The 27,106-nt window shown below is 52.0% G+C and overlaps 2 protein-coding genes across 4 annotated transcripts in view; one reads left to right on the forward strand and one right to left on the reverse strand.

Annotated features, from left to right (window-relative positions):
• Positions 1-27,106, forward strand: part of LOC137434292 (trafficking kinesin-binding protein 1) — a 1,208,017-nt gene that overhangs the window by 183,003 nt on the left and 997,908 nt on the right. The window lies entirely within an intron of this gene.
• BBS9 (Bardet-Biedl syndrome 9) overlaps positions 1-27,106 on the reverse strand; it is a 157,672-nt gene that overhangs the window by 92,049 nt on the left and 38,517 nt on the right. For all 3 annotated transcript variants that reach the window (XM_068127191.2, XM_068127192.2, XM_068127193.2), the window contains exons 10-11: positions 18,736-18,865; positions 17,504-17,685 (exon numbers count right to left, since the gene is read on the reverse strand). In XM_068127191.2, coding sequence (XP_067983292.1) covers positions 17,504-17,685; positions 18,736-18,865 — 312 coding nt within the window. The remainder of the gene's footprint in view (positions 1-17,503; positions 17,686-18,735; positions 18,866-27,106) is intronic.

The raw sequence follows: 27,106 nt of genomic DNA on the forward strand, positions 1-27,106 counted from the left end.
CAGTGCCAGAGGGCACCGAGGGGTGACAGAGCCAGGAGGGGCCTTCCCCAGTTAGTTAGGTTAGGGTGAGGAGCTAGGTAAGCTCGGGTGGCAACTGCAGTGGTGGAGGTGTGCAGGTGGGTAGACCTGCTGGGAGAGCTACACGTCGCAGCCCAGAAATTGTGCAAGGGCACCGGGAGATGAATCGGGGGAGTGAGACCCCAAATTGAGAAGCACCACAGTTTGGTCAATGGGAATTGGTTTTTAGAACCCATAGTGTAAGTTGGCCAATGGATTTGCAGGGAAAGACCCCGGGTAATGTAAAGTTGTTAAAGTCATTTAGGAAATAGTTAGGATTGATGAACCTGTCGCACCATACGCAGCCACTTACCTGAGTTGATGCTGATGACTCCACACCTGTGTTTTCTTTGTTTTGTGTTGCAGGAAAGGAGAATTGCTGTTTGGATTTGTGAGACGCATCACGACGTGGATGAGCCATTGGGGTGATTCCATCTCTCCCTCCTTAGGAGGGACTGATGATGAATTGGTGATGGCAGATTTTGATGTTGAGTTGGAGATGGCAGATTTTGATGAGAGTTGGAAATGGCAAATTTGATTGGTTAGGAGGGAGAGAAGACGAATTTGGTTTATGGGAGGAACGGGGAAGACAGTAGGGACGTTTGTTGATGTGTAAAGTAGATGTTTATGGGTAGTGTTGTGTTTTGTGGATACAGTAAGGGGTAAGGGAGGGGCAATGTAGGTTACCTGGTGGGGGGAGGGGGGGGCGTACGGTAGGAACGTACCTGTCTCACCTGGTTCCCATGTGCCCCCAGTGTGCATTACCTTGTATTGCGTGCACTTTTGCGCCCTTACCACCTTACTCACTTGTCTTCTTTTGTCTCCCACCTCCGAGGATCTGGCTTTGGGGCAGAGAGAGAGGAGAGAGAGGTGCTGGCTCCGCAGTTGTGGGCCTGTACTTCCGCTGCTTGCTGCCTGGATCGATACACCATATGGACCGCAATTTTTGTGGCCCCCCACAATGGACCGCAGTTCTTTTGCGGTCAAGCACCACCCGTGGATGGACCTCTGGGTCAACATGGCACTTATGCCATACAGGTGAACCACTTTTAGTTGGCCCCCCTGACGGCCACAATTCAGAAATGGACGCGGTTGGCGCCTTTCTTTATTTCTAAAGAAGCCAGAAGGCCAAGTGCACTCCATGATGGCAAGACCAGCGGCAGAACATCGGCCGGCTGCGACACCACCGGTGACCATGGACACTTAATTGTGCATTTTTATGAACACTTTATTGGTGCACCGGATGGTGCTGACTGTGCGTAATGGGGTGGTGCTTTTGGTGCTTGGACGGGGTGCTCTGCACATTATTAAAGGCCGTAGGGCCACAGGGCACTCGTGGGTTGGTGTATCGATGCTGGCATGCGTGCTCTCCCTATGCATAACATCTGCATGTGTTCCTCAAAGAACAGGTCCTGGATCGTAGTGTAAATATCAGTGTTGTATAAATAATGCTCCCTACCGGCTGTATGTTTAGTTTGAGGATGCTTTCCGCGATTCGGTTATCCTGTGGGTGTTTTTCTGTTAGGAGAAGGGTGCAACGTCGCAGGGGGACATATTTACTCATTTGTGAACATCTGTAAAACTGTCGCACTCAGGGTTGAGTTAATAGTAGAGGGAACTACATCTGAGTGCCACACTAAAGTAGGTAAAAATTTATCGGGTCGGAACGCCCCGAGGTAGAGAAGGGTGCAGTGTTGCGGATATGGGATTTGCATCCATCCATATCCGCTTGTAAATATTCCCCTATTTCCTCAATACTTCCCAACTATCCCCAATCCCCCATTCCCTAGTCCCATTTTCTGTAAACAACACTCTGTAGACCCGACCTCCCCCTATTTCCCCCATTAAATGTCGTGCCCAGGTTCACCGCATCTCATGTAAGACAACTATAGGACATCTTGCTAGTTATTCTTAGTCTATGTCAGTTAAGGACTCGTTTCCATTAATTCTGACCCTTCGTTGCACCAGAATGTGATTGTATGGCACCGTTAGGAAGTTTAGGACCTCCCAATACCTCCCCGCAGCTCTTCCTCACAGTTCAACAACAACAACAATAACAACAACAACAACAACGAGCGCAGGAAGTGCGCGTCCTCACTCCGGCTTGGTTGGTAGGGGGTGTTGGGAGGGCACCAGGCCTTCCCAACGAGCCGCCATCAAACATGTGCTCGACGGGGTTACCAAATAGGGGCTCCCTGTCAGCTCCTCGTCAAGGGCGGAGCCCGGTAACCCCCGCACCCAATGGAAGCGGCAGACCGGCCCCAGTGGGGCGGAACCAACCAGCCGAGGGCATGTCACTCCCCGCTGAGCATGCGCAGTGAGGGGGAGGTGACGTCAGATGCGCGCTGAGCTTGGAGAAAGAAAGACGTCCCCTCCGAGCGCTGTGACACCTCCCCGCATCTTCTGGACCGTGCTTTATCCTGTCCCCGAGCCAAGGTGCACCTTGTGCTATCGACCTACCTGTCCCTTCCTGCCATCAATCCCTGTGTAAGTCTGCCTTGTTCCGTTTGTCTGTGGTCTGTCTGGGATAAGATAAGACGGTAATTAAGTGCCCATCTCTTCTGTGTCTTTACCTCACTGCCTTGTAATCTACCCCTTTTCTCCACCACTGTAATTATACCCTCCTCCGGAGGTCTTGAGAACTGTACCCCTTGCGTCGTTTCCTCTTTCCCAGTCGTCGTGTCCTTTCTATCATTGATTTGGCCAACGTCTGGGTGAATCGGGTGAGTTGGGGAAGAATCGGGGGAACTGTTAGATCGCGGCAATACCACCGCTCGGTAAATAACATCTAATCCGCGGACCGTAACAATATATATATATACGTATATACAGACTTGGCATTTAATATGGAATATTTTTTTTGTGGGGGTGAACTTACTTTTCAAGATGTCTTAGAACCAAAAGTTCATTGGAATTATGTTGAAATTATTCTAGATTTTGTTAATGTGACCTTTAAAAGAAACAAAAACCACATTTGACATTTCGAAACAAATAAATTGATCATTGAAAGTGATGTAAACTGAAATCGAACTCAATTCATGGACAGTACTGTGTTAAACTTCTGTACGTTTTCCAGAAGTATCTCTTTATTTTGCACATTAGCCAAATTTTTTTATAACAAAAACAAAAGTTAAATTACGACTGGGATTACGGACAGTAAAATTACAGTTCAGTTCTTTGTGTAACCCCCATGAGCATTCAGGAGAGCACGTACACATTGAGGCATGCTGTTCACGAGATTTGCCAAGGTTTGGACAGGAATCGCTTGCCATGCAGTGACAATAGCCTGCTGCAATTCACGCACAGAGGTCGGCTGCTGGTCCAAGTGGTCGATTTGACGCGTTAATTCTGCCCACAAGTTCTCCATCGGATTCATATCCAGGGACATGGCAGGCCACTCCATATGCTCTACACCACGGTCAGCAAGAAAGTGTTGGATTATGCGAGCACGATGAGGCTGTGCATTGTCATCTTGGAAGACAAAGTTTCCTCGAAAGGCTGCACGAGCAAATGGAAGCAATGTTTCTTCCAGAATGGCCCTGTACTTGAACTGGTTCAGGTTTCCATTCAGAACAACCAGGTCAGTTTTGCCTCCTGCATGAAAAGCAGCCCAAACGGTCACCACACCACCTCCAGCTTGGACTCTTGGCACTATACAATCTTTGTTGTAGGCTTCATGCACTTGTCTGCGCACTAGGACGCGGCCATATTTACGATAGACCAGAAATCTAGACTCGTCACTGAAGATCACGTGATTCCAGTGTCCTGGCTGCCATTGACGGTGCTCTCTGGCCCACTGCAATCGGCGCTGGCGGTGTTGTCTGGTCAGGCGTGGCTTTCTCAGGGGACGCCTGGCACGATAGCCTGCTTGAACCAGTCGTTGGTTGACTAGCCTTCTGGATCAAGGCACATTTGTCAGTTGCTGACACTCAGCCCTAAGCCGATTAGCTGAATTGATACGGCCATTGCGGACTAACCGGTGCAGCTGGCGATAATCCCTCCTTGTGGTTCTGCGGGGACGTCCTGGCCTCGGTATTGGAGTAGGGACACCCCTCTGAGCATTTCGTTTCAGGATCTTTGACACCTGACCTTGAGTGATGCCATACTGCCGAGCAATAGCACGCTGTTTCATGTCGTAATTTCGTAAAGCCACCACTCCATGACAATCAGCATTGTCGAGTTGACGGAGCATCTCCAGAGGAAGCGGCAATAACTTTTGGAGACGTGCAGCAGTTGTTTTCCACATATATATATATATATATATATATATATATATATATATATATATATATATATATATATATATATATATATATATATATATATATATATATTTATATTGTAACGGATTTGAGAAGTGTAACGGATTTGAGAAGTGTAACGAATGTGAAAAGTATGGTTTTGTTGTGTGTAACTGACCCTCGTAATGTAAAGAATGGTCGCAGCTCGTCCTCTTAGTTAATTCCATAAACCTACACACAGGACACGATATATCCTTTTAAATAGTTAGTCCCTTATTCTCTGTGTAGGCTAAGGATGTGTTTCCCACTAGTTTGACTCTTCATTGCACCGAATTAAATAAGAGTAGGCCCTCTGACGCCCCATGGAAGCTTCCAAGTGCCAGGTTCGCCACTTTGCTACAATTGCCTCTTTAGGCACTTTTCTGCATTTCCATCTGCCGTCCACTGTGCTGCATTTGACTCCATTACGCACGAGGTAACGCCGAAGAAGAAAGGCGGGTCTCCACCTCGTCATAGAGGGGAGGAGTAAGTCAGCCCTGCTCATCCAACCCAGAACGAGGGGTTTGGCTTGAGAGGGCGGAGAGAGAACGTTTGGGGAAGGTTCGAAAAGGGTGAAGGGCGGGGCCTATATAACCCGCCGCAGGACGCTCCCCAAAAGAGATACGAGATGAGCTTTTACGGAGATGGGTCCAGGAGATGCGCTGGAGACGAGCAGGTGTGACCGAGCCGCCGTGAAACGTGCCGTGCTGCAGGAAAAGCGGGCCGGAGCAACGCAAGGAGCGCACGAGGCAGCAGTACAGAGAAAGGAACTTCGCCCGCGCAGTTTGGGACCATAGCTCGGCTTCTTGACGGCGGTGCCTTCTGGCCCGACCGTGCCCAGTACCCGCTGAACCTTCCTTGCCTCTAAAAGCCACCCATCTCCAAGCCATTCATTCCTGCCTGCATTTCCCCGTGTAAGTGTGATCGTCCGTCTGTCTTTAACGTTGTCCTGGGGTTTATTAATTAAGCTTGAATAGGTAAGCTAATGATTTCACTGTGTGTCTGCTCCTTCCATTTTCTGTATAAAACCAACTGCTCTCTTTGCTTTGGCTTGTGAAAATAATTAATAAAACCTGTTATTCCTCCGTACGTCTTCTTCTTCTTCCTCTTTACATTCGGTCGCTTTCGAGGTTTCCATATTGAATAGCTGTGGCGCGATACGGCCAACGTCTGGGTGAATCGGGTGAGTCGGGAAAAAACTGTTAGGTCGCGGTGCCTTCGCTCGGCAAACAACATCCTTAACCGCGAACCGTAACAATTGGTGTCAGGAGTGGGATTCGGACCTGAAGCGTTTAACGCGCTCAAAATTACAAAGTACCGAAATTTGTTTTGTTTTAAAAAACCCGAACTTTGAAATCGCGCCATGGCTGGTCAAGGCGACGGGATGCCGGTGGGAGAGATAGACGGGGTAGAATCGACCCAGGACCTCGGGGAAATGTATATGGAGGAGGTGGTTGAGGAGGTTTCAGGCGCGCAAAATGGCGTCCTCGCGCACGTGGGTGTATCGGCACCAAATTTTGCCGCGCCCGCGACCGTAGCAGTGCCACCGGTGGATTTGAACCTTTTTATGATACAAATGAAGGCCCTTATGGACAAGAATAGTGAGCGATTGGAAGCCAAAATGGGTGAGCAAATAAGGGACGAAGCGAGGGCTCAGAGTGAGCGATTGGAGGGCCAAATGGGAGACCAAATTGGAGGTTTGAAAAACAGTATGGGGGGCAAAATGGGAGAAATGGGGGAACGGCTAGAAGCTAAATTTGAGGGTTTAGACAAGAAACTTGAGGGATTAGACAATGGGATAGAGGGGGTGAAACATGGGTTAACGGGGGTGGAAAATAGAATGGCTGCCCAGGAGAATCAGATAGAGGGGGTGAAAAATGGGTTAGAGGGGTTAGAAAATAGGATGGAAGACAAATTGCGGGAGATAGGGGAGCAATCCGCCCGAGAAATTAAACAAATGGGAGAGCAGATAGAAGAGGTGAAAATCGGGGTAGAAACCAAACTGGATGCCCAGAGGGATGAATTGGGACAGATGAGGGCGGCATCTACAAAAGAGAGGGAGGAGATGAGAGAGGAGATCTCGGGGGTACGCGAGGAGGTAAAGCGAGGTGAAAAGCGTTTTGAGAAAGAGGTGAGGAATAATACGGCGAGGTTACAAGGGGGCAGAGAGGATCTGACGAGGGGAGTAGAACAGCTGACAGTGGGACAAAAGGAACTCGTGGACCAAGTGGAAAAGAACACTGCAATAATCGGGGGGTTAAAAGCGACACAAAAGGACATAAAAAATGAATTAATAGCGACACAGAAGGAATGTCAGATGGTACATGAGGGGTTGACGAAGAAGTTGGAAGAGGTGACAGAAGTAATGGAGACGAAGGACCGAGAGGTAAGGACGCACATAGAAACGGTTAAAGTGGCGTTAGAGGAAGAAATAGAGGGGGCACACCGGGAGATGAAGGAGGTAAAGGAAAAATTAGAGGAGATGGAAGAAGGGGTGAGTGAAATTAAGAAGAGATGGACCAAACTAAGAGAGAAATACAGGAGGAGGTGATGGAATATGTACAAGGTCGGTGCTCAAATCGTGATTATGTGCTCACTAACCAAATAAAGAGTTTGCAGGTGGCAGAGGAGGTGCGGAGACGAGGTGCCAAGGTGAGTGGCGATATACGCGGAAATGTACATGATGTGAGGAAAGCTTCAGTCGGCTTGGGGGTTGATTTGGATCCGGGTGTTCGTGAGAGGCCGTTGGTGAAGTGTGCGACAGGTCTGGTGTGCGAAAGAGAAGGTGTGCGAGAATGTCCGACTCTGGGGTGTGTGAGGAAAAAGTGCGCGCCGAGGAGAGAGTGTGCCGTCGAGAGTGAGTTGGTTGTTGCGCGTGTGCGAGGGGGCACATGGAAGCGTGGAGTGGGGAGTGGTACAGAGGGTGTAACGGGAGAGTGTGCGCAAGAGTGTGCGCGAGAAAGGTGTGTAACGGACGGGTGCATGAGGAAAGAGTGCGCGGTCGAGAGTAAGGGAGAATGCACGCCTGTGGTGAGTGTTACAGAGGATGTAACGGGAGAGTGTGCGCAAGAGGGTGCGCGAGAAAGGTGTGTAATGGACAGGTGCATGAGGAAAGAGTGCGCTGTCGAGAGTAAGGGTGAGTGCGCTGTCAAGAGTGGAGATGAAAGTAGTGAGAGTGACACGGAGCGTGAGTTGGTTGTGACAGGTGAGAGAGGAAGTACACCTGGAATGGAAGGAAGCACACCTGGAATGGTAGAGCATGTGTGGGAATGCATGCTGGAATTGGTAGTGAGACACGTGGTTGGGTGTGCGAGTGAGAGCACACCTGTGGTCGTCACAGAGGAGGTGACCGAGGAGGGGGCGCGAAGAGGTGTGTTGGTGAGGTGTGTGAACGACGAATGTGTGCCAAGGTGTTCGGTGGTCAGGTGTGTGACCAAGTCTGTGAGCGGAATGAGTGTACCTGGGTGTGTAAGAGAAGGTGCAATGACGAGGAGCATGGGAGCAGCTGGATGTATGAGCAAGGAACGGGCTGCGGGGTGTAAGCATGCAGGTGAGGCATCGACGGTAACCGGGTTAGCGGTTAGAACGACATTTAGCCGAATCGGGCCCTCGATGCGCGTCGGGCAGCTTCGCGTGCCGCGAGGACCAGCGGGGATCCGAACCACGGTGGTTTCGAAAGAACCGCCGTACGCGATCCACGCTGGGCATCGCGTTGAACGGCCGCGTCTGAGCTCCACTAGGCGGAGCGGGCAGCCCGATAGGAAGGGTCGTCATGGCGACCCCTTTTTGTTGAGACGTTCCGGCAGGTCGAGATCGGGCCATTGGACGGCTCTGTGCCGAGATGGTGCGTGGGATCTCGGCCCGGGTAAACCTCCTTCCCTTCACCGAGTGTCGGACGTATCCAACCGCCTGCACCAAGCAGCCCGCATTCATTGCTCGGCCGTGCGAAGCCGGGCTGTAGAAGTGAATTGGCGCACCGAGAGGCACTAGAGTATAGACTGTGGTGACGAGGATAGTGTTTTGGCCCCAAAATTAGAAAAAAAAAAATTTGATGATTGGCAAAGGATTGGCAGTGATAATTGGCAGAGGATTGGTAGAGTGATTGGCAAATTTTTGATTTGTTGGATTTGGTGTGCAAAAATGGTAGTGGAACGTCCCCGATGTGGTGGGATGGCAACTCTGTCATCCCTCACAAACCGGGGGCAAAGGGGCACTAGATTTATGGGGTTTATGGCAGTGTAAGCTCGCCGAGGGAGGGTTTGGATAATGTGTAGGGACCTAGAAGATGACCTTAGGTGACGTTAAGATTAGGTAGTGACAATGACACCTGTAGTGGGGACGCAGAGAGGGTAGTGTGGATGATAATGACGTGGTATGTGCTTAGTTTAAAGGGAAGACGGGGAGCACTAAGTTAGCAGGGCAACAGGTAGTTTAGATGATGCCGTATGAGTGTTGGAGGTGTATTCAAGTGTTTTGAGCAGGGTATGAGTAACTGATTGTGATTGTGAGGAACAGGTGTGATTGCACAGGTGTGCAACTGGACAGGTGTGTGGAGCAGTGTTTGAGTGAGTGATAGTGATGTGTATTGTGTTGACCAAATGGTCCAGGAAGGAAGGAGGGTGCAGGTGGCACCAGGTAAGATTGCACAGGTGTGCAACTACAGGTGAATGGAGGATGGTTGTGTGAAATACATGGAGTGTGGAATGCATGGAGTGTGGAGTATATGGAGTATTGGAATGGATGGTCGTGGAGTGAGTATGGTGGAAACTATGGAGTGGAGTGGATGGTGTGAAGGTGTGAGTGGGGGAAGGATGGACCCCCATCACGAATACCCGGGGAGGGTAGTGTAAGTGTTAGGTAGAGGGTATAGGTAAATTGTGGTTGGATATTGGCATCTGTGGTGCGTGGTGGAAGAATGCTATTTTGATGGGTGCATTAGTGTTGTGGAAATGGCTGGGCGTGTAGCCTGTTAGTGTGTGTTGTTGGTTTGGGCACTCCACCACTGTGAGGATGTCGGCCAGGTGAGGCCGCAGGTGGGCTCTGGGAGCCGGTAGTTGTGGATGGGGCCTGAGGATCCGGAGGACGGACCCAGGTAGCCCAGTGCCAGAGGGCACCAAGGGGTGACAGAGCCAGGAGGGGCCTTCCCTAATTAGATAGGTTAGGGTGAGGAGCTAGGTACGCTCGGGTGGCAACTGCAGTGGTGGAGGTGTGCAGGTGGGTAGACCTGCTGGGAGAGCTACACGTCTCGGCCCAGAAATTGTGCAAGGGCACCGGGAGATGAATCGGGGGAGTGAGACCCCAAAATGGAGAAGAACCACAGTTTGGTCAATGGGAATTGGTTTTTAGAACCCATCGTGTAAGTTGGCCAATGGATTGGCAGGGAAAGACCCCGGGTAGTGTAAAGCGTGTTAATGTCACTTAGAAAGTAGTTCGGATGAAAATCTCCTTGCACCATCTGCATCCACTCACCTGAGGTGACAGGTACTCCACACCATGCCAGGTGGTTTTTATTATTTTTATTGATGCAAATGTTGGAATGTGAGACGCATCATGACGTGGGTGTGACATTGTGCCTTGATGTTCCATCTCTTCCTCCTTATGAGGGTTGATGATGAATTGGGTGATGGCAAATTTTGGATAGAGGGATTGTGGAGACGAATTTTGTGTAAGGGAAATATGGGGAAGATGTGACGGTAGCGACGGATTTGTAAAGGTGTAGATTTTGTAAATATGGGGTAAGGGCAAGGGTAGAGTAGGTGACAGGGGGGGTGGCGTACGGTAGGGACGAGCTTTCTCATTTCGCTCTCCGTACGCATTTCGCCTTGCATTGCCTTGTTTGATGTGTACCCTTGTGACCTTACCCCTCGCTCATCTGTCTCTCTCCCCCCCTTTTGTCTCCCACCTGAGGACTGTGCGCCACTGGGTGTTGAGGGGAGCGTGCGGAGGTCGTCTTGTGTGCCAGGACCCTCTCAACCAGCATGCATTGCATTGATGTACCACTTTATGGACCGCTGTTCTGCAGCCAAGTACCACTTGATGGACCCCAGGTTCTGGGGTAGGGCACCTCTGTTGGAGACCGGCCATAGTGGCCAGGGAATCTTGCTTGCGGACCTCGGTAAGGTGGCACCTATGCCAAACAGGTGGACCACCCTTAGTTGGCCCCTGTGGCCCTAAATAAAAATGGACACGGTTTGTGCTTTTTATATGTCCAAGTATGCCGCATGAAGCAAGAAGACATCGGGAAGAACATCGGCCCAGCAGAGAAGGAGAAGACCACCACCAGTTGTTTTTTTTGTGTGTTTATTGCAAACAGTAATGACTGTGCACTGGTTGGTGCGTTTGGGTGCTTTTGGGTGCTTTGGTGTTATTGGTACTGGTGCATCGATGCAATGCGTGCTGTCTCCTCCCTCCCAACAGGAATTTCCTTCTCTTTGTTTCCCTAAAAAGAAAAGAAAAAAAAACACAGGTCCTGGGTTGAGTTGTAAATAAGAAAGAACATCACTGTAAATAATGCTCCCCACCGTAAATGTATAGCTTGAAAACAATTCCATAATTCGGTTATCCTGTGGGCGCAAATCTGTTAGGCAGGGTGCAATGCAGCAGGGGGACATATTTATTTGTGTTTTAAAATTGTCACACTCAGGGTCAGGTTAATTGTAGAGGGAATTACACCTACGTGTCACACTAAGTTAAAGTTTTGTAGGCCCGAGTACGGGCCTGAAGAAAGGAGGGTGCAGTGTAACGGATTTGAGAAGTGTAACGGATTTGAGAAGTGTAACAATTTTGAGAAAGTGTAACGAATGTGAAAAGTATGGTTTTGTTGTGTGTAACTGACCCTCGTAATGTAAAGAATGGTCGCAGCTCGTCCTCTTAGTTAATTCCATAAACCTACACACAGGACACGATATATCCTTTTAAATAGTTAGTCCCTTATTCTCTGTGTAGGCTAAGGATGTGTTTCCCACTAGTTTGACTCTTCATTGCACCGAATTAAATAAGAGTAGGCCCTCTGACGCCCCATGGCAGCTTCCAAGTGCCAGGTTCGCCACTTTGCTACAATTGCCTCTTTAGGCACTTTGCTGCATTTCCATCTGCCGTCCACTGTGCTGCATTTGACTCCATTACGCACGAGGTAACGCCGAAGAAGAAAAGCGGGTCTCCACCTCGTCATAGAGGGGAGGAGTAAGTCAGCCCTGCTCATCCAACCCAGAACGAGGGGTTTGGCTTGAGAGGGCGGAGAGAGAACGTTTGGGGAAGGTTCGAAAAGGGTGAAGGGCGGGGCCTATATAACCCGCCGCGGGACGCTCCCCAAGAGATGCGAGATGAGCTTTTACGGAGATGGGTCCAGGAGATGCGCTGGAGACGAGCAGGTGTGACCGAGCCGCCGTGAAACGTGCCGCGCTGCAGGAAAAGCGGGCCGGAGCAACGCAAGGAGCGCACGAGGCAGCAGTACAGAGAAAGGAACTTCGCCCGCGCAGTTTGGGACCAAAGCTCGGCTTCTTGACGGCGGTGCCTTCTGGCCCGACCGTGCCCAGTACCCGCTGAACCTTCCTTGCCTCTAAAAGCCACCCATCTCCAAGCCATTCATTCCTGCCTGCATTTCCCCGTGTAAGTGTGATCGTCCGTCTGTCTTTAACGTTGTCCTGGGGTTTATTAATTAAGCTTGAATAGGTAAGCTTGTAGCGGCTGCCGCTGGGTGTTCACAATCGCCTTGCACCTATCAAGGACGCGGAGCGATCACCATGCCGGGCTCGTCCAGGACGCCCGGGCAGGCCCGCGCTCAACTTGCCAGGCCTCGGTCGGGACGCCCGGGCATGCCCCCTGGCGCCGGGCCTGGGCAAACCCCCTGGGTTAATAGATATATATTGCTGACCGATAAACGGGTTTTCAGAGTGCCTGAGTGTTTGATTTCAATAAAGCAACTCAGATGAATTCCAGCTTTTTGTCGCGTCCATTCTTCTGATCGACGTGGGAGCCCCAGCTCCTTCATTGGTGACCTATCGACATGGACACGGCAGTCGCCCTTAAACTGCCTACCTTCTGGGAGGCTCACGCGGCGGTTTGGTTCGCACAGGCGGAGTCCCTGTTCGCCCTGCGAGGCATCACGGCCGACGACACCCGCTTCCACCATGTGGTAGCTGCGCTTGGGTCGGCTACCGCGGCCCGCGCCCTGAGCCTCCTCGAAAGCCCGCCAGCCGCTGACAAATACGGCGCGATTAAGAAGCTTCTCCTCGATGCTTTCGCCCTCCCATCGGCGGAACGCGCACGGCGCCTGCTCGAACTGCCTGAGCTCGGCGACACGCGCCCTTCCGAGCGAATGGACTACATGCTTTCACTGCTCGGCGAGCACTCTCCGGCATTCCTGTTCCGGGAGCTGTTCCTCCGTCAGCTGCCTAACCCGGTACGCCTCGCCCTGGCAAGCACGACGATCACAGATCCCCGGGCCCTTGCCAGAGAAGCCGACAAGATCTCCGCTGCAGGACGGCGCATCGCAGCGGCGACATGGGACCCACCGCCGTCCGACGCAACAACCATGACGCCCGAGCACCCGGCACGGTCGACGGCCGAACTGCCGACGCAATTGGCGGCCGCTCTACCGTGCCGACCACCTCCACCCGACCAAGCGTGGTGTTACTATCATGCCAGGTTCGGACATGCCGACCCCCGTGCACCTTCGGCAGGCCGGGAAACGGCCGGGCCGGCGTTCATTACCAGCCATGAGCGCCGGCCATACGGGCAACTTACTGTTCATCACGGATAAAGCGTCCGGACGGCGCTTCCTGTGCGACACCGGCGCCCAACTGAGCGTCATACCCGCCTCTGACCAGGACAGGCAATCCGCGGTTTGCGGCCCCTCCTTGGTTGCGGCCAACGGATCGACTATCCGCACCTTCGGCCCGCGCAACGTCACCCTCTGCTTCGGCGGCCAACGCTTTGCTTGGACGTTTGTAACCGCCAACGTGCCCATGGCTCTGCTAGGCGCCGACTTCCTCTGCACACACGGACTGCTGGTGGACGTCCAACGGCGTCGTTTAATCAACGCTGAAATCTTCAGCTCCCTGGAATGCACATTGAGCAGCTCCGCGCCGACCGAGCTGGCATGCACCGTCCCGGCGGCGAACGAGTTTGCTCGCCTGCTCACGGAGTTCCCGGCCCTCACGCGGCCGACGTTTTCGGCCGTCGCAGTACGGCATGGGATCGAGCACCACATACCAACCACGGGCCCGCCGGTCTACGCCAGGGCCCGCCGCCTCGACCCAGCCAAGCTCGCCGTAGCGAAGGCCGAATTCGACGCGTTGGAGCACCTCGGCATCGTGCGGCGCTCCGATAGCGCGTGGGCCTCGCCACTGCACATCGTGCCAAAGCCGGGGGGTGGATGGCGCCCGTGTGGCGACTACCGCCATCTCAATGACGCTACCACCCCCGACAGGTACCCGATCCCGCATATCCAAGACTTCTCCGCCCGTCTGGCGGGACGGGTCATTTTTTCGAAAATTGATCTCATACGGGGATATCACCAGGTACCTGTCAGGGCGGCCGACGTCCCTAAAACGGCAGTCATCACGCCGTTCGGCTTATTCGAATTCTTGCGGATGCCGTTTGGTCTCAAGAACGCGGCTCAGGCGTTCCAGCGCTTGATGGACGGCGTGCTGCGTGACCTGCCGTTCCTTTTCGTTTACCTGGACGACATCCTCGTCGCCAGCACGTCCCGGGCCGAGCACCTCCTCCACCTCCGAACACTGTTCGGGCGCCTCAGCGAGCACGGCCTCATCGTCAACCCGGCCAAATGCCACTTCGGCACGACGGCCGTTGATTTTTTGGGCCACCACATCACCAAGAACGGGGCCGTGCCGCTGCCAACCAAGGTCGAGGCCATCACCACGTACCCGCGTCCCCGCACCATAAAGGCCCTGCAGGAATTCCTGGGAATGGTGAATTTTTATCACCGCTTCGTGCCCCGCGCTGCTCAACTCATGCGGCCCCTCTACGAAGCCCTCCGGGGCAAGCCGGCCAAGCACGACATCGCCTGGTCCGCAGCAATGGATGCGGCCTTCCAACGCTCAAAGCGGGCCCTCGCCGACGCAACACTGCTCGCTCACCCGGTGCTCAACGCTCCCATCGCCCTCACCACGGATGCCTCCGACTACGCGGTGGGCGCCGTACATGAGCAATGGGTGAACGGGGTTTGGCAGCCACTCGCTTTTTTCAGCCGGCAGCTCCGGCCGAACGAGCTCAAATACAGCACGTTTGACCGGGAGCTCCTCGGTCTACACCTGGCCGTCCGCCATTTCCGCCACCTCCTGGAGGGCCGACCTTTCACGGCGTTCGTCGACCACAAGCCGTTGGTTTACGCCATGGCCAAGGTCACGGAGCCATGGTCGGCCCGCCAACAGCGCCACCTCTCCGCCGTGTCGGAGTTTACCACGGACATCCGGCACGTCGCCGGCAAAAACAACGCCGTGGCCGACTGTCTTTCCCGGGCCAGCGCGAACGCGGTCCACCTGGGCATGGATTTTGCGCTTATGGCAGCGGACCAAACCACCGACACCACGGTGCAAGCCCTCCGGGCGGCGGACACGGGCCTCCGCCTGGCCGACATCCCCTGCGCGGACACTGTCCTGCTCTGCGACGTCTCCCAAGGCCAGCCTCGCCCCATCGTGCCCATCACCTGGCAACGCCGCATCTTCGCCTCCCTCCACGGCCTTTCCCACCCGGGCCGGAAAGCTTCACAGAAGCTGGTGTCGGCGCGTTTCGTCTGGCACGGCCTTCGTCGGGACGTCCGCGATTGGACCAGCACCTGCACGGCCTGCCAACGGGCCAAGGTCCACCGACACACCCAGGCCCCGCTGGCACCTTTCACCGTGCCCGAACGACGTTTCGACCACGTCAACGTGGATCTGGTGGGCCCCCTCCCCCCGTCACGGGGGTTCACACACCTGCTCACCATGGTGGACAGGACCACCAGGTGGCCGGAGGCCATTCCCCTCGTCTCCACCACCACCGCCGACGTGGCGCAGGCTTTCATCGCCACCTGGGTCGCCCGCTTCGGCGCACCGGCGGACATCTCGTCAGACCGCGGACCACAGTTCACCTCCGAGCTGTGGGGCGCGGTCGCCCGCAACCTGGGGGTCAAGCTCCACCGTACTACGGCCTACCACCCCCAAGCAAACGGGTTGTGCGAGCGATTCCACCGCTCCATGAAGGCCGCGCTCATGGCCGGCCTTCAAGACGGCGGTTGGGCCGACCGGCTGCCGTGGGTCCTTTTGGGCCTTCGCACGGCCCCCAAGGAGGACCTCCAGGCATCCACCGCCGAGCTTGTCTATGGCCAGGTGCTACGCGTCCCGGGCGAATTCGTGCCCGACGCTACCAGTCCCTGGTCCGCAGCTCACCAGCGCTCGGACCTCCAGGAGGCCGCCCGACGGTTTGCCCCCGTGCCAACATCCCACCACGGTGACCCCCAGTCCTACGTCCCCCCAGCACTCCGCACAGCGGAGTATGTTTTTGTGCGTCACGACGCACATCGGTGGCCACTCCAGCCGCCGTACGACGGGCCCTTCCGGGTGCTGCGACGGGACGACAAGTCGTTCGTCATCGACATCGGCGGCAGGTCGGACCGGATTGCAGTGGACCGCCTCAAGCCGGCGCACGTGGACGTCGACCACCCACCACGGGTGGCCCTTCCGCCGCGGCGAGGCCGCCCCCCGTCCACGGTGCCCCCCACTCGACCGCCCACCACCTCACCGGACCCCCTCCCACGACCCGCCAGGGGTCGCTTCGGCCGGGTCATCAGGACCCCCCTCAAATTGACCCTGCCGGTGCAAGTCGATTCTGGGGGGACGTGTGTAGCGGCTGCCGCTGGGTGTTCACAATCGCCTTGCACCTATCAAGGACGCGGAGCGATCACCATGCCGGGCTCGTCCAGGACGCCCGGGCAGGCTCGCCCTCAACTTGCCAGGCCGCAGCCAGGACGCTGGGCCACGCCCCCTGGCGCCGGGCCTGGGCAAACCCCCTGGGTTAATAGATATATATTGCTGACCGATAAACGGGTTTTCAGAGTGCCTGAGTGTTTGATTTCAATAAAGCAACTCAGATGAATTCCAGCTTTTTGTCGCGTCCATTCTTCTGATCGACGTGGGAGCCCCAGCTCCTTCAAGCTAATGATTTCACTGTGTGTCTGCTCCTTCCATTTTCTGTATATAACCAACTGCTCTCTTTGCTTTGGCTTGTGAAAATAATTAATAAAACCTGTTATTCCTCCGTACGCCTTCTTCTTCTTCCTCTTTACATTCGGTCGCTTTAGAGGTTTCCATATTGAATAGCTGTGGCGCGATACGGCCAACGTCTGGGTGAATCGGGTGAGTCGGGAAAAAACTGTTAGGTCGCGGTGCCTTCGCTCGGCAAACAACATCCTTAACCGCGGACCGTAACTATATATATATATACATATATATATATATATATATATATATATATATATATATATATATATATATATATATATATATACATACATATGTATATAAATGTATAATTAAGGTGTATAATAGATGTGTATATTTCTTTGGGTGAAAATCAAGTCGAGTATTAAAATAGTTTACAATGTACATTTCTTCTCCCCAATTATCAACAGCAGCAGTTATCATCTCAGCATTTATCCACCAATTTCACTTTTCTACCTCGTGTTGGTCATAATGAAATGATCTGCCATCATTACCTTATGCTTACCTTATGCTTGGGCTACTCGAGCGCCGTTTCCATTGAGCATTTGCCATTTTGCACTATATTGCGCCATTCCCTTCATCTCACTCCCCTCCTGAAGCCCAAAGCACACGGCTGAAAGAGCAGCTTTGTTCTCCATTTCCGGGACGGATTATGTGCTCGGAGAACAACAACAAGCGCCGTTTTGTTTCGGGATGACATGAAATAGGTCCGAATCCAGGGCCGATAGAACCGTCCCCCACGGCCGGCATCACGTCGGTCGGGAAGCAAAAACAAAAGGTAAAATGTTGGAAAAAAAAATCGTTGGCTTTTACCGACACAAATTCGCCCGTGAATTAGCTGGCACCACGCACCTTAAAAGCACCTTTATGCAAACAGGATTATATTCGAACGTGAAATAATGAGCTCCAGTTCCATAAACCGAAAACTGCTGTTCCGCAGCGAACCTTTTGTGTTCGTAGAGGTCTTGATGACTTTGTGAAGCTCTTTTAACTCGGCCTCCATTTCCGCGAAGTTCACGTCGCGGTTTTCCATTCGTGGAGCCTTGAAGGAGTCTGGGTTTGTACCAAGGTACGAACACTGCAGGTGTCCCTCGTCACTGATGGTTACCACGATGCCTCGGAGGTCTCTGTGACGGCATTGAAATGTCACTGAAAGTCCATGTCCCCTTTTTAGAAACCAGTGTGGAAAATGAAAGCATTCGGAAACAAGTAAATTGCATTTCAATTGTGGAAGGAAGGTTTTAAAAAGTGGTTTCACCAAATGTAAAATACAGGTAGTGCACAAAAAAAATGGAAAAACCTGGGTAAATGAGGGACACCAAGCAATGGCTTCCACACAGGTGTGGCCCATGTGTTAATTAAGCAAATAACATCCCAGCAACGTTTTCCACCTCCATCAAACAGGTGCGAGTTGATTGACTTTCTCGTGGAAGAATGGCGCCCACCTGCAGAATTGCAGATGCTGGCAGACTCTATCCCACGGTGCATACAGGCCGCACTGGCAGCACGTGGTGGCCCAACGCCCTATTAGGTGACTTTACATTGGTGTTTCCATTCTTTTTTTGTCCACTACCTGTAGATTGAAGACATGTTCTTCAAAGTAACAAGAAGACGTCATGCAGGGCACGATACTTGCAAAATCCGCCCCCCCCTCCCCCAAGAAAAAAATTCCATTGATACAGCAAATTGTCCATTTCATCAAGATTAGAATTGACAATGTTGATCAAAGCTCAGGTCAACAGGAAGAAAAGTGACGATTTTTCAGATGAAAAATGATGATTTTGGAAGGTTGACCATGAGTTGACCAAAAATAGTTTGTTTCCCTATTTAGTTTCTCAATGTGCAAATGCTGTTCAATTTTCAAGTCAATCGGATGAAAATTGAGGATTTTTGAAACTTGGCCTATGTTGACCTTTTGGCCTATATTGACCTCAAAAATACTTGGTGGTTGAATTCAGTGACCAGATATGCAAGTCCACTTCAAATTTCAAGTCAATTGGATGAAAATTGAGGATTTTAGATATTTAGCAAAGTTGGTGACCTTTGGCCTATGTTGACCTTTTGACCACAAAAACAATAGGCTTCTTGCTTTTGACCAACTCTACTATTTGGTGAAGTTTCGTGAAGATCGGTTGAAAATTGTGTACAGGAGAAATGTTCTGACCTTTACAACGTACCGGAAGGTGCCGATGCACGCAGATATGGGAACGTGGGATAGCCGTGCCACCCACTGGAGCTGGTCGTCACAAAAGACCAGCAAGGATTTGTCATGGGTGCCAACCAGAATCTGCACAGTACCTTCCTGCACTGTCCAATACAAAATAAAAGTCTCAAAGGGAGAGGAAGCGGAGATCATGTTCGACTATTGATATCGAACATTTGTCAGAAGTGTAGTTGTGATGCAACCAGCAGACCGATTCCATGACCAGGTCCCGGTGAAACATTAATGAATACATTGAATAACATTTGGGGTATGGGGATTAAAAAAGCATAAACAAACTCGATGAAATGTAGAATCGGTGCTCGGGCAATAAGCTATGTCAGGGGGAAAAATGAAAAAGGGGGAAAGACACGTAAATCATTTGGTGAAAGTGTTGTGTCGGAGTGATGACCCATCCAGGATTGTGACTAGCCAAGAAAGTGATTCAGCACAACTGGGCCTAAGTGTAGACTGTGACAGAGCGTCGGTGCTGCAGAAGCAGTTTCTGAACAAGGGTTAAACTGGATGGTTTGTCATTGCCTTCCCAGAAGTAGTTATGGCAGGAATTTTGAATTTGTTCATGGTTCCGACAATAGCTCGCCTACTCCTCGCGAAGGACACCATAGGATATTTAACATCTACCAACTAATGGCTGCAAACGGGACGCCCGGTTTAACTTCAATCTGAGAGACTATATGTATAATATATTGTTGCGAATATGGAATTTGGCCTCCATATCCGCTTGTAAATATTCCCCTATTTTCTCCAATACTCCCCAACTTTCCCCAATCCCCCATTCCCTAGTCCCATTGCATGTAAATAACAATCAGTAGAGCCGACCTTCCCCTTATTCCCCCATTAAATGTCGTGCCCAGGTCCACCGCACCACACGTAGCCAACTTTCGGACATCTTCCTAGTTATTCTTAATCTATGTCAGTTAAGGCCTCGTTTCCATTAATTATGACTCTTCGTTGCACCAGAATGTGATTATATGGCACCAGTAGTGAGTTTAGGACCTTCCCATACCTCCTCCCATCTTCTTCCCCAAACAACAACAACAACAACAACAACAACAACTACAGCAACAACAACAACAACTACAACGCGCGCGGGGAGTGTGCGTCCTCCCTCCGGCTCGGTTAGCCGCCATTATCCATGCGCCCCACGGGGTTACCACGAAGGGGCTGGCTGTCAGCTCCTCGTCAAGGGCGGAGCCTGGTAAACCCCCCCCCGCACCCAATAAGAAGGGCGGACCGATTCCATCTGGGCGGAGCTAACGAGCCGAGGGCGTGTCACTCCCCGCCGGATATACGCGGCCACGCGCCGGATGTGACGTCAGATGCGCCCCCAGCCTGGAGAGAGAAGTCGCCACCCCTCGAGCGCTGCAATACCTCCACCGCATCTCTTAAACTGGACCGTACGTGATCCTGCCCTGAGCCCAGGTGCACCTGGAGCGATCGCTACCCGCCTGTCCTTTGCATCAAACCCCGTGTGAGTGAGCCTTGTCCCGTTTATCTGTCGTCCGTTGGGGTTAATATAAGCGTGTTTAAGTGCCCACCTTCCTATGTTTCCCTCTTGTCCCTGTAATCTAAACCTTCCGCATTATTGTAATAACAACCTTTGAGAACCGTATCCCTGGTGTCGTGTCGTATTAATTCCAGCCGTGTGTCTTCTTTTTCCTTCATTGGTCTAGCATAGCGCTATTCGTCAACCCCGGGTGCAATCGGGGTAACTTGTACGGATACGGCGGCCATCCCGCTCGGCCCACCATACCATCAAAGTCGTATCTGTAACAATTGGTGTCTGGGAGTGAGATTCGGGGCCCGAACCAAATTTTTAAAACATCTAGAAAAAAATTTTGGTCAAAATTACGAGCTGCCGAAATTGGTTTTTTTTTAAGCAAAACCCGAATTTTGAAATCGCGCCATGGCTGTTCAAGGCGACGGGATGCCGGTGGGAGAGATAGAGGGGTTAGAATCGACCCAGGACTTAGAAAAAAAAATGGTGGAGGAGAGTAAAGAAGGTGTGGTTGAGGGTGTATCAGGTGCACAAAATGGCGGCCTCGCGCACGTGGTTGAGGGGGCAGCTGCGGCCGCACCCTTTGTACTACCAACGGTGGTCCAAATGCAAGCCTTCATGGCGCAATTCGCCGAGATGCTGAGAATAAACGGGGAGAAATTGAGTAATAAAATGGAAGCAATAAACAACAGAATGGGTGACCGCATGCAAAAATGTGGGGAGACCATGGATCGCATGGTGGGCGAAAGGGTCCCAGGGGTGCACGAGGAGGTAACGCGAGTCGAAAAGCGCTGGTTGAGCGAAGCGGAGGAAAGCACGGGTACAATGACGGGGGTAGAAATCGCGACCCGGGGCTTGGAAAAGCCGGCGACCGATGAGGTAGAGGGAATTTTATTAAAGCCAACGGTCGTCGAGGTGAGTAAAGAAAAAGCGGAAGTGGGCATTGAAATTGAAGAGATGACGGAGGTAGCCCGGGAATTGCAGGGAGAAATGGATAATGTACAAAGTCTGTGTTCAAATCATGATGAGATGCTCACTAACCAAATAAAAAGTTTGCAGGTGGCAAAGGAGGTGCGGAGACAAGGTACGGAGGTGAGTGGCAATGTATATGATGTGAGGAAAGATTCAGTCGGCTTGGGGATTGGTTTGGATCCGGGTGTTCGTGAAAGGCCGTTGGTGAAGTGTGTGACAGGTCAGGTGTGCGAAAAAAGAGGTGTGCGAGAATGTCCGACCATGGGGTGTGTGAGGAAAAAGTGCACGCCGAGGAGTGAGTGTGCCGTCAGGAGTGAGCCGGTCGAAGCGCGTGTGCGAGGGGGTACATGGAAGCGCGGTGTGGTGAGTGTTACGGAGGAAGTAACGAGAGAGTGTACACCTGTGGTGAGTGTTACGGAGGAAGTAACGAGAGAGTGTACACCTGTGGTGAGTGTTACAGAGGATGTAACGAGAAAGTGTACGTCTGTGGTGAGTGTTACGGAGGAAGTAACGAGAGAGTGTACACCTGTGGTGAGTGTTACAGAGGATGTAACGAGAAAGTGTACGTCTGTGGTGAGTGTTACGGAGGAAGTAACGAGAGAGTGTACACCTGTGGTGAGTGTTACGGAGGAAGTAACGAGAGAGTGTACACCTGTGGTGAGTGTTACAGAGGATGTAACGAGAAAGTGTACGTCTGTGGTGAGTGTTACGGAGGAAGTAACGAGAGAGTGTACACCTGTGGTGAGTGTTACAGAGGGTGTAACGGGAGAGTGTGCGCAAGAGGTGTGGTGTGTAACAGAGAGAGCGTTGGTGGAATGTACGGACGGCGTTGGAACGCCAGGTTTTGTGAGGGTGAAAGGGGTAGCGTATGCTTGTAAGCATGCAAGTGAAGCATCGATGGTAACCGGTTTAGTGGTTAGAGCGACGGATAGCCGATGCGAGCACTCGGTGCGAGGGGTGCTTGGTTGGGTGCGAGGCCCGGCGTCGATCGAAGCTGCGTCGTTTCTCTTCGAAGCGTCGTTGCCGATTCGGGCTTGGCCCCGCCCCACACGGTCGAGTCCGGGCTTTGTCGGGCGAGGCGACCGGTCCGGTTCGAGGGCGAGTGGGAGGAAGCGGAACGGTGCCCCCTCGTGGGGACGGGGTTCCGACCGGGGGAGATGGAGCCATCGGGCCCGGGACCGCAAGGTGCCGCGCCGAGATGGTGCGTGGAATCTCGGTCCAACCAAACCACCTCCCTTGAACCGAAAGCCGGACGGATTCAACCTGCAGGCAACCAAACCACCCGAATTCATTGCTCGGCTTTACGAAGCCGAGTTTAATGATGTCATGACGCACCGAGGCTAGGATATAGCGGACTGTGATGATGGTGATCGTGATAGTAATAGTGTTTTGGGCCCAAAATTAGAGAAAAACAAAATTTGATGATTGGCAAAGGATTGGCAGTAATGATTGGCAGATGATGAGTAGTGATTGGCAAATTTTTGATTGGTTGGAATTTAGGTGTACAAAATTGATAGTGAGAGACCCCCGATGTGGTGGGATGGCAAATCCACCATCCCTCACAGACGTGGGGCAAAGGAGCTATAGTTTATGGGGTGTATGGCAGTGAAAACTAGCCCGGGTGGGTTAGGTTATATTGTAGGGATCTAGAAGAGATTGACATTAGGTAACGTTAAGGTTAGTTAGTGACTGATACCTGTAGTGGGGACGCAGGTAGATTAGTGTGGATGATAATGACGTGGGAGCGCAATAGTTTAAAGGGACGACTGGGAAGCGCAAGTTTCAGAAGGGAGTAGTTAGCTGAGATGATGCCGTGTGTGTGAGGATTGAACAGGTGAGAATTGGACAGGTGTGATTGCACAGGTGTGCAACTGAACAGGTGTGTGGAGCAGTGTATGAGGGAGTAGTGGTGATTGTGTGTTGTGTTGACCAACTGGTCCAGGAAGAGGAGGAGGGTGCAGGTGGCACCAGGTAGGATTGCACAGGTGTGCAACAACAGGTGTATGTGGTTGTATGGAATAAATGGTATGGAGTAGTGGAATGGATGGTAGTGGAGTGAGAATGGTGGAAATTGTGGAGTGGAGTGGATGGTGCAAAGGTGTGAATGGGGGAAGAGTGGACCCCCATCACGGATACCCGGGGCGGGTAGTGTAAGTGTTAGGTAGAGGGTACAGGTAAATTGTAGTTGGATATTGGCATCTGTGGTGCGGGTGACAGAATGGTATGTGGATGGGTGCGTTGGTGTTGTGGAAATGGCTGGGCGTGTAGCCTGTTAGTGTGTGTAGTTGGTTGGGCGCTCCACCACTGTGAGGATGTCGGCCAGGTGAGGCCGCAGGTGGGCTCTGGGAGCCGGTAGTAGTTGTTGTGGATGGGGCCCGAGGATCCGGAGGACGGACCCGGGTAGCCCAGTGCCAGAGGGCACCGAGTGGGGTGACAGAGCCAGGAGGGGCCTGCCCCAGTTAGATAGGTTAGGGTGAGGAGCTAGGTAAGCTCGGGTGGCAACTGCAGTGGTGGAGGGGTGCAGGTGGGTAGACCCACTGGGAGAGGTACACGCCACAGCCCAGAAATTGTACGAGGGCACCGGGAGATGAATCGGGGGAGTGAGACCCCAAATTGAAGAGCACCACAGTTTGGCCAATGGGAATTGGTTTTTAGAACCCATAGTGTAAGAGGGCCAATGGTTTGGCCGGAGAAAGACCCCGGGTAGTGTAAAGTTGTTAAAGTCATTTAGGAAATAGTTAGGATTGATGAACCTGTCGCACCATACGCAGCCACTTACCTGTGGTGATGATGATGACTCCACACCTGTGTTTTCTTTGTTCTGTGTGCAGGAAATGAGATTGCTGTGGATTTGTGAGACGCATCACGACGTGGATGAGACATTGGGGTGATTCCATCTCTCCCTCCCTAGGAGGGACTGATGATGAATTGGTAATGGCAAATTTTGATGTGCAGTTGGAGATGGCAAATTTTGATGAGAGTTGAAAATGGCAAATTTGATTGGTTAGGAGGGAGAGAAGACGAATTTGGTTTATGGGAGGAACGGGGAAGACAGTAGGGATGTTTGTTGATTTGTAAAGTAGATGTTTATGGGTAGTGTTGTGTTGTGTGGATACGGTAAGGGGTAAGGGAGGGGCCATGTAGGTTACCTGGTGGGGGGAGGGCGTACGATAGGAACGTACCTGTCTCACCTGGTTCCCATGTGCCCCCAGTGTGCATCACCTTACATTGCGTGCACTTTTGCGCCCTTACCACCTTACTCACTTGTCTGCTTCTTTTGTCTCCCACCTCCGAGGATCTGGCTTTGGGGTAGAGAGAGAGGAGAGAGAGGTGCTGGCTGCGCAGTTGTGGGCCTGCACTTTCGCTGTTTGCTGCCGGGATCGATACACCATATGGACCGCAATGTTTGTGGCCACCCACAATGGACCGCAGTTCGTTTGCGGCCAAGCACCACCCGGGGATGGACCTATGGGTCAACGTGGCACCTATGCCATAAAGGTGAACCACTGTTAATTAACACCACTGAAGGCTACACGAAGAGCAAGAGACACCTGCAGGGTTAGGGGTTGTCGCATTTATTTTTATTCCAATGAACAATGGTGACTGCACCGATTGGCGGTGGGGTGGTGCTTTTGATGCTGGGACAGGGTGCTCTGCACGTTATTAAAGGCCGTCGGCCACAGAGCACTCGTGGGTTGGTGTATCGATGTTGGCAAGCGCGCTCTCTCTATGCATAACATCTGCATGTGTTCCTCCAAAAACAGGTCCTGGATCGTAGTGTAAATAGCAGCGTAGTCGTGTAAATAATGCTCCCTACCGGCTGTATGTGTAGTTTGCGAATTCTTTCCGGATTCGGTTATCCTGTGGGTGTGTTTCTGTGAGGAGAAGGGTGCAACGTCGCAGGGGGACATATTTACTCATTTGTGAATATCTGTAAAACTGTCGCACTCAGGGTAGAGTTAATAGTAGAGGGAACTACATTGCGTGCCACACTAAAGTAGGTAAAAATTTATCGGGTCGGGACGCCCCGAGGGTAGAGAAGGGTGCAGTGTTGCGAATATGGAATTTGGCCTCCATATCCGCTTGTAAATATTCCCCTATTTTCTCCAATACTCCCCAACTTTCCCCAATCCCCCATTCCCTAGTCCCATTGCATGTAAATAACAATCAGTAGAGCCGACCTTCCCCTTATTCCCCCATTAAATGTCGTGCCCAGGTCCACCGCACCACACGTAGCCAACTTTCGGACATCTTCCTAGTTATTCTTAATCTATGTCAGTTAAGGCCTCGTTTCCATTAATTATGACTCTTCGTTGCACCAGAATGTGATTATATGGCACCAGTAGTGAGTTTAGGACCTTCCCATACCTCCTCCCATCTTCTTCCCCAAACAACAACAACAACAACAACAACAACAACTACAGCAACAACAACAACAACTACAACGCGCGCGGGGAGTGTGCGTCCTCCCTCCGGCTCGGTTAGCCGCCATTATCCATGCGCCCCACGGGGTTACCACGAAGGGGCTGGCTGTCAGCTCCTCGTCAAGGGCGGAGCCTGGTAAACCCCCCCCCGCACCCAATAAGAAGGGCGGACCGATTCCATCTGGGCGGAGCTAACGAGCCGAGGGCGTGTCACTCCCCGCCGGATATACGCGGCCACGCGCCGGATGTGACGTCAGATGCGCCCCCAGCCTGGAGAGAGAAGTCGCCACCCCTCGAGCGCTGCAATACCTCCACCGCATCTCTTAAACTGGACCGTACGTGATCCTGCCCTGAGCCCAGGTGCACCTGGAGCGATCGCTACCCGCCTGTCCTTTGCATCAAACCCCGTGTGAGTGAGCCTTGTCCCGTTTATCTGTCGTCCGTTGGGGTTAATATAAGCGTGTTTAAGTGCCCACCTTCCTATGTTTCCCTCTTGTCCCTGTAATCTAAACCTTCCGCATTATTGTAATAACAACCTTTGAGAACCGTATCCCTGGTGTCGTGTCGTATTAATTCCAGCCGTGTGTCTTCTTTTTCCTTCATTGGTCTAGCATAGCGCTATTCGTCAACCCCGGGTGCAATCGGGGTAACTTGTACGGATACGGCGGCCATCCCGCTCGGCCCACCATACCATCAAAGTCGTATCTGTAACAATATACAATTTAAGCTCATTGACGAATCATCCTGCCCGTGAAACATCGGGATAACAGTTTATAGCTGGGACGGGATTCAAACCCAGGCTAATCGGCTTTAAGGTGAGTGTGCGCACTTATTGACCTTCCTGTCAGCCCATGGTGCATAAAAAAAAAAATCTTATTAGATCAAACGTATATGCTGGGCCGGATTTAAGAATGGGCAAGCTGGGCAGTTGCCCAGGGGCCTCCACAACCAGGGGGCCTCCACATATTTCATGAAAAAAAAATTTGTTCGGAAAAATGTACAGTAAAACTTCCTCCAACGCGGCTTCCTCGAACACGGTTTCCAATTTACGCACTGAATTAAATGCGTCAAAACCTCCCCAACGCGAGGGTGTGTTTCGCATTTACGCGATCGTGGCTGGTGTTTTCCCAAAGATTTATATTATTCTTATTCCTTGTTACTGTACTGTACTTTACTTAACCCTTGTACACACAAGGCAGGTGTTCTTAGGCTAAAAAGACCCAACCATGTGTGGACAAGGGTTAATTAATATTTAATTTATACATACGATGATACGAGTCGCCACCTGCCATCATCGGCAATCGCAGTTCGATTTTCGATCGCAGTTCGAGTCGCATATCGCAGTGAATGAATCAACCATTAGGACGGTACGGAAAGCCGAAGATAAAATCGGTTCCAGCGTTCGTGCAGGAGCCTCCATCGCAACATCGCAA

The sequence above is a fragment of the Myxine glutinosa genome, chromosome 10 (assembly GCF_964187855.1).
Source record: "Myxine glutinosa chromosome 10, kmMyxGlut1.1, whole genome shotgun sequence".
NCBI classification, from domain to species: Eukaryota; Metazoa; Chordata; class Myxini; order Myxiniformes; family Myxinidae; genus Myxine; species Myxine glutinosa.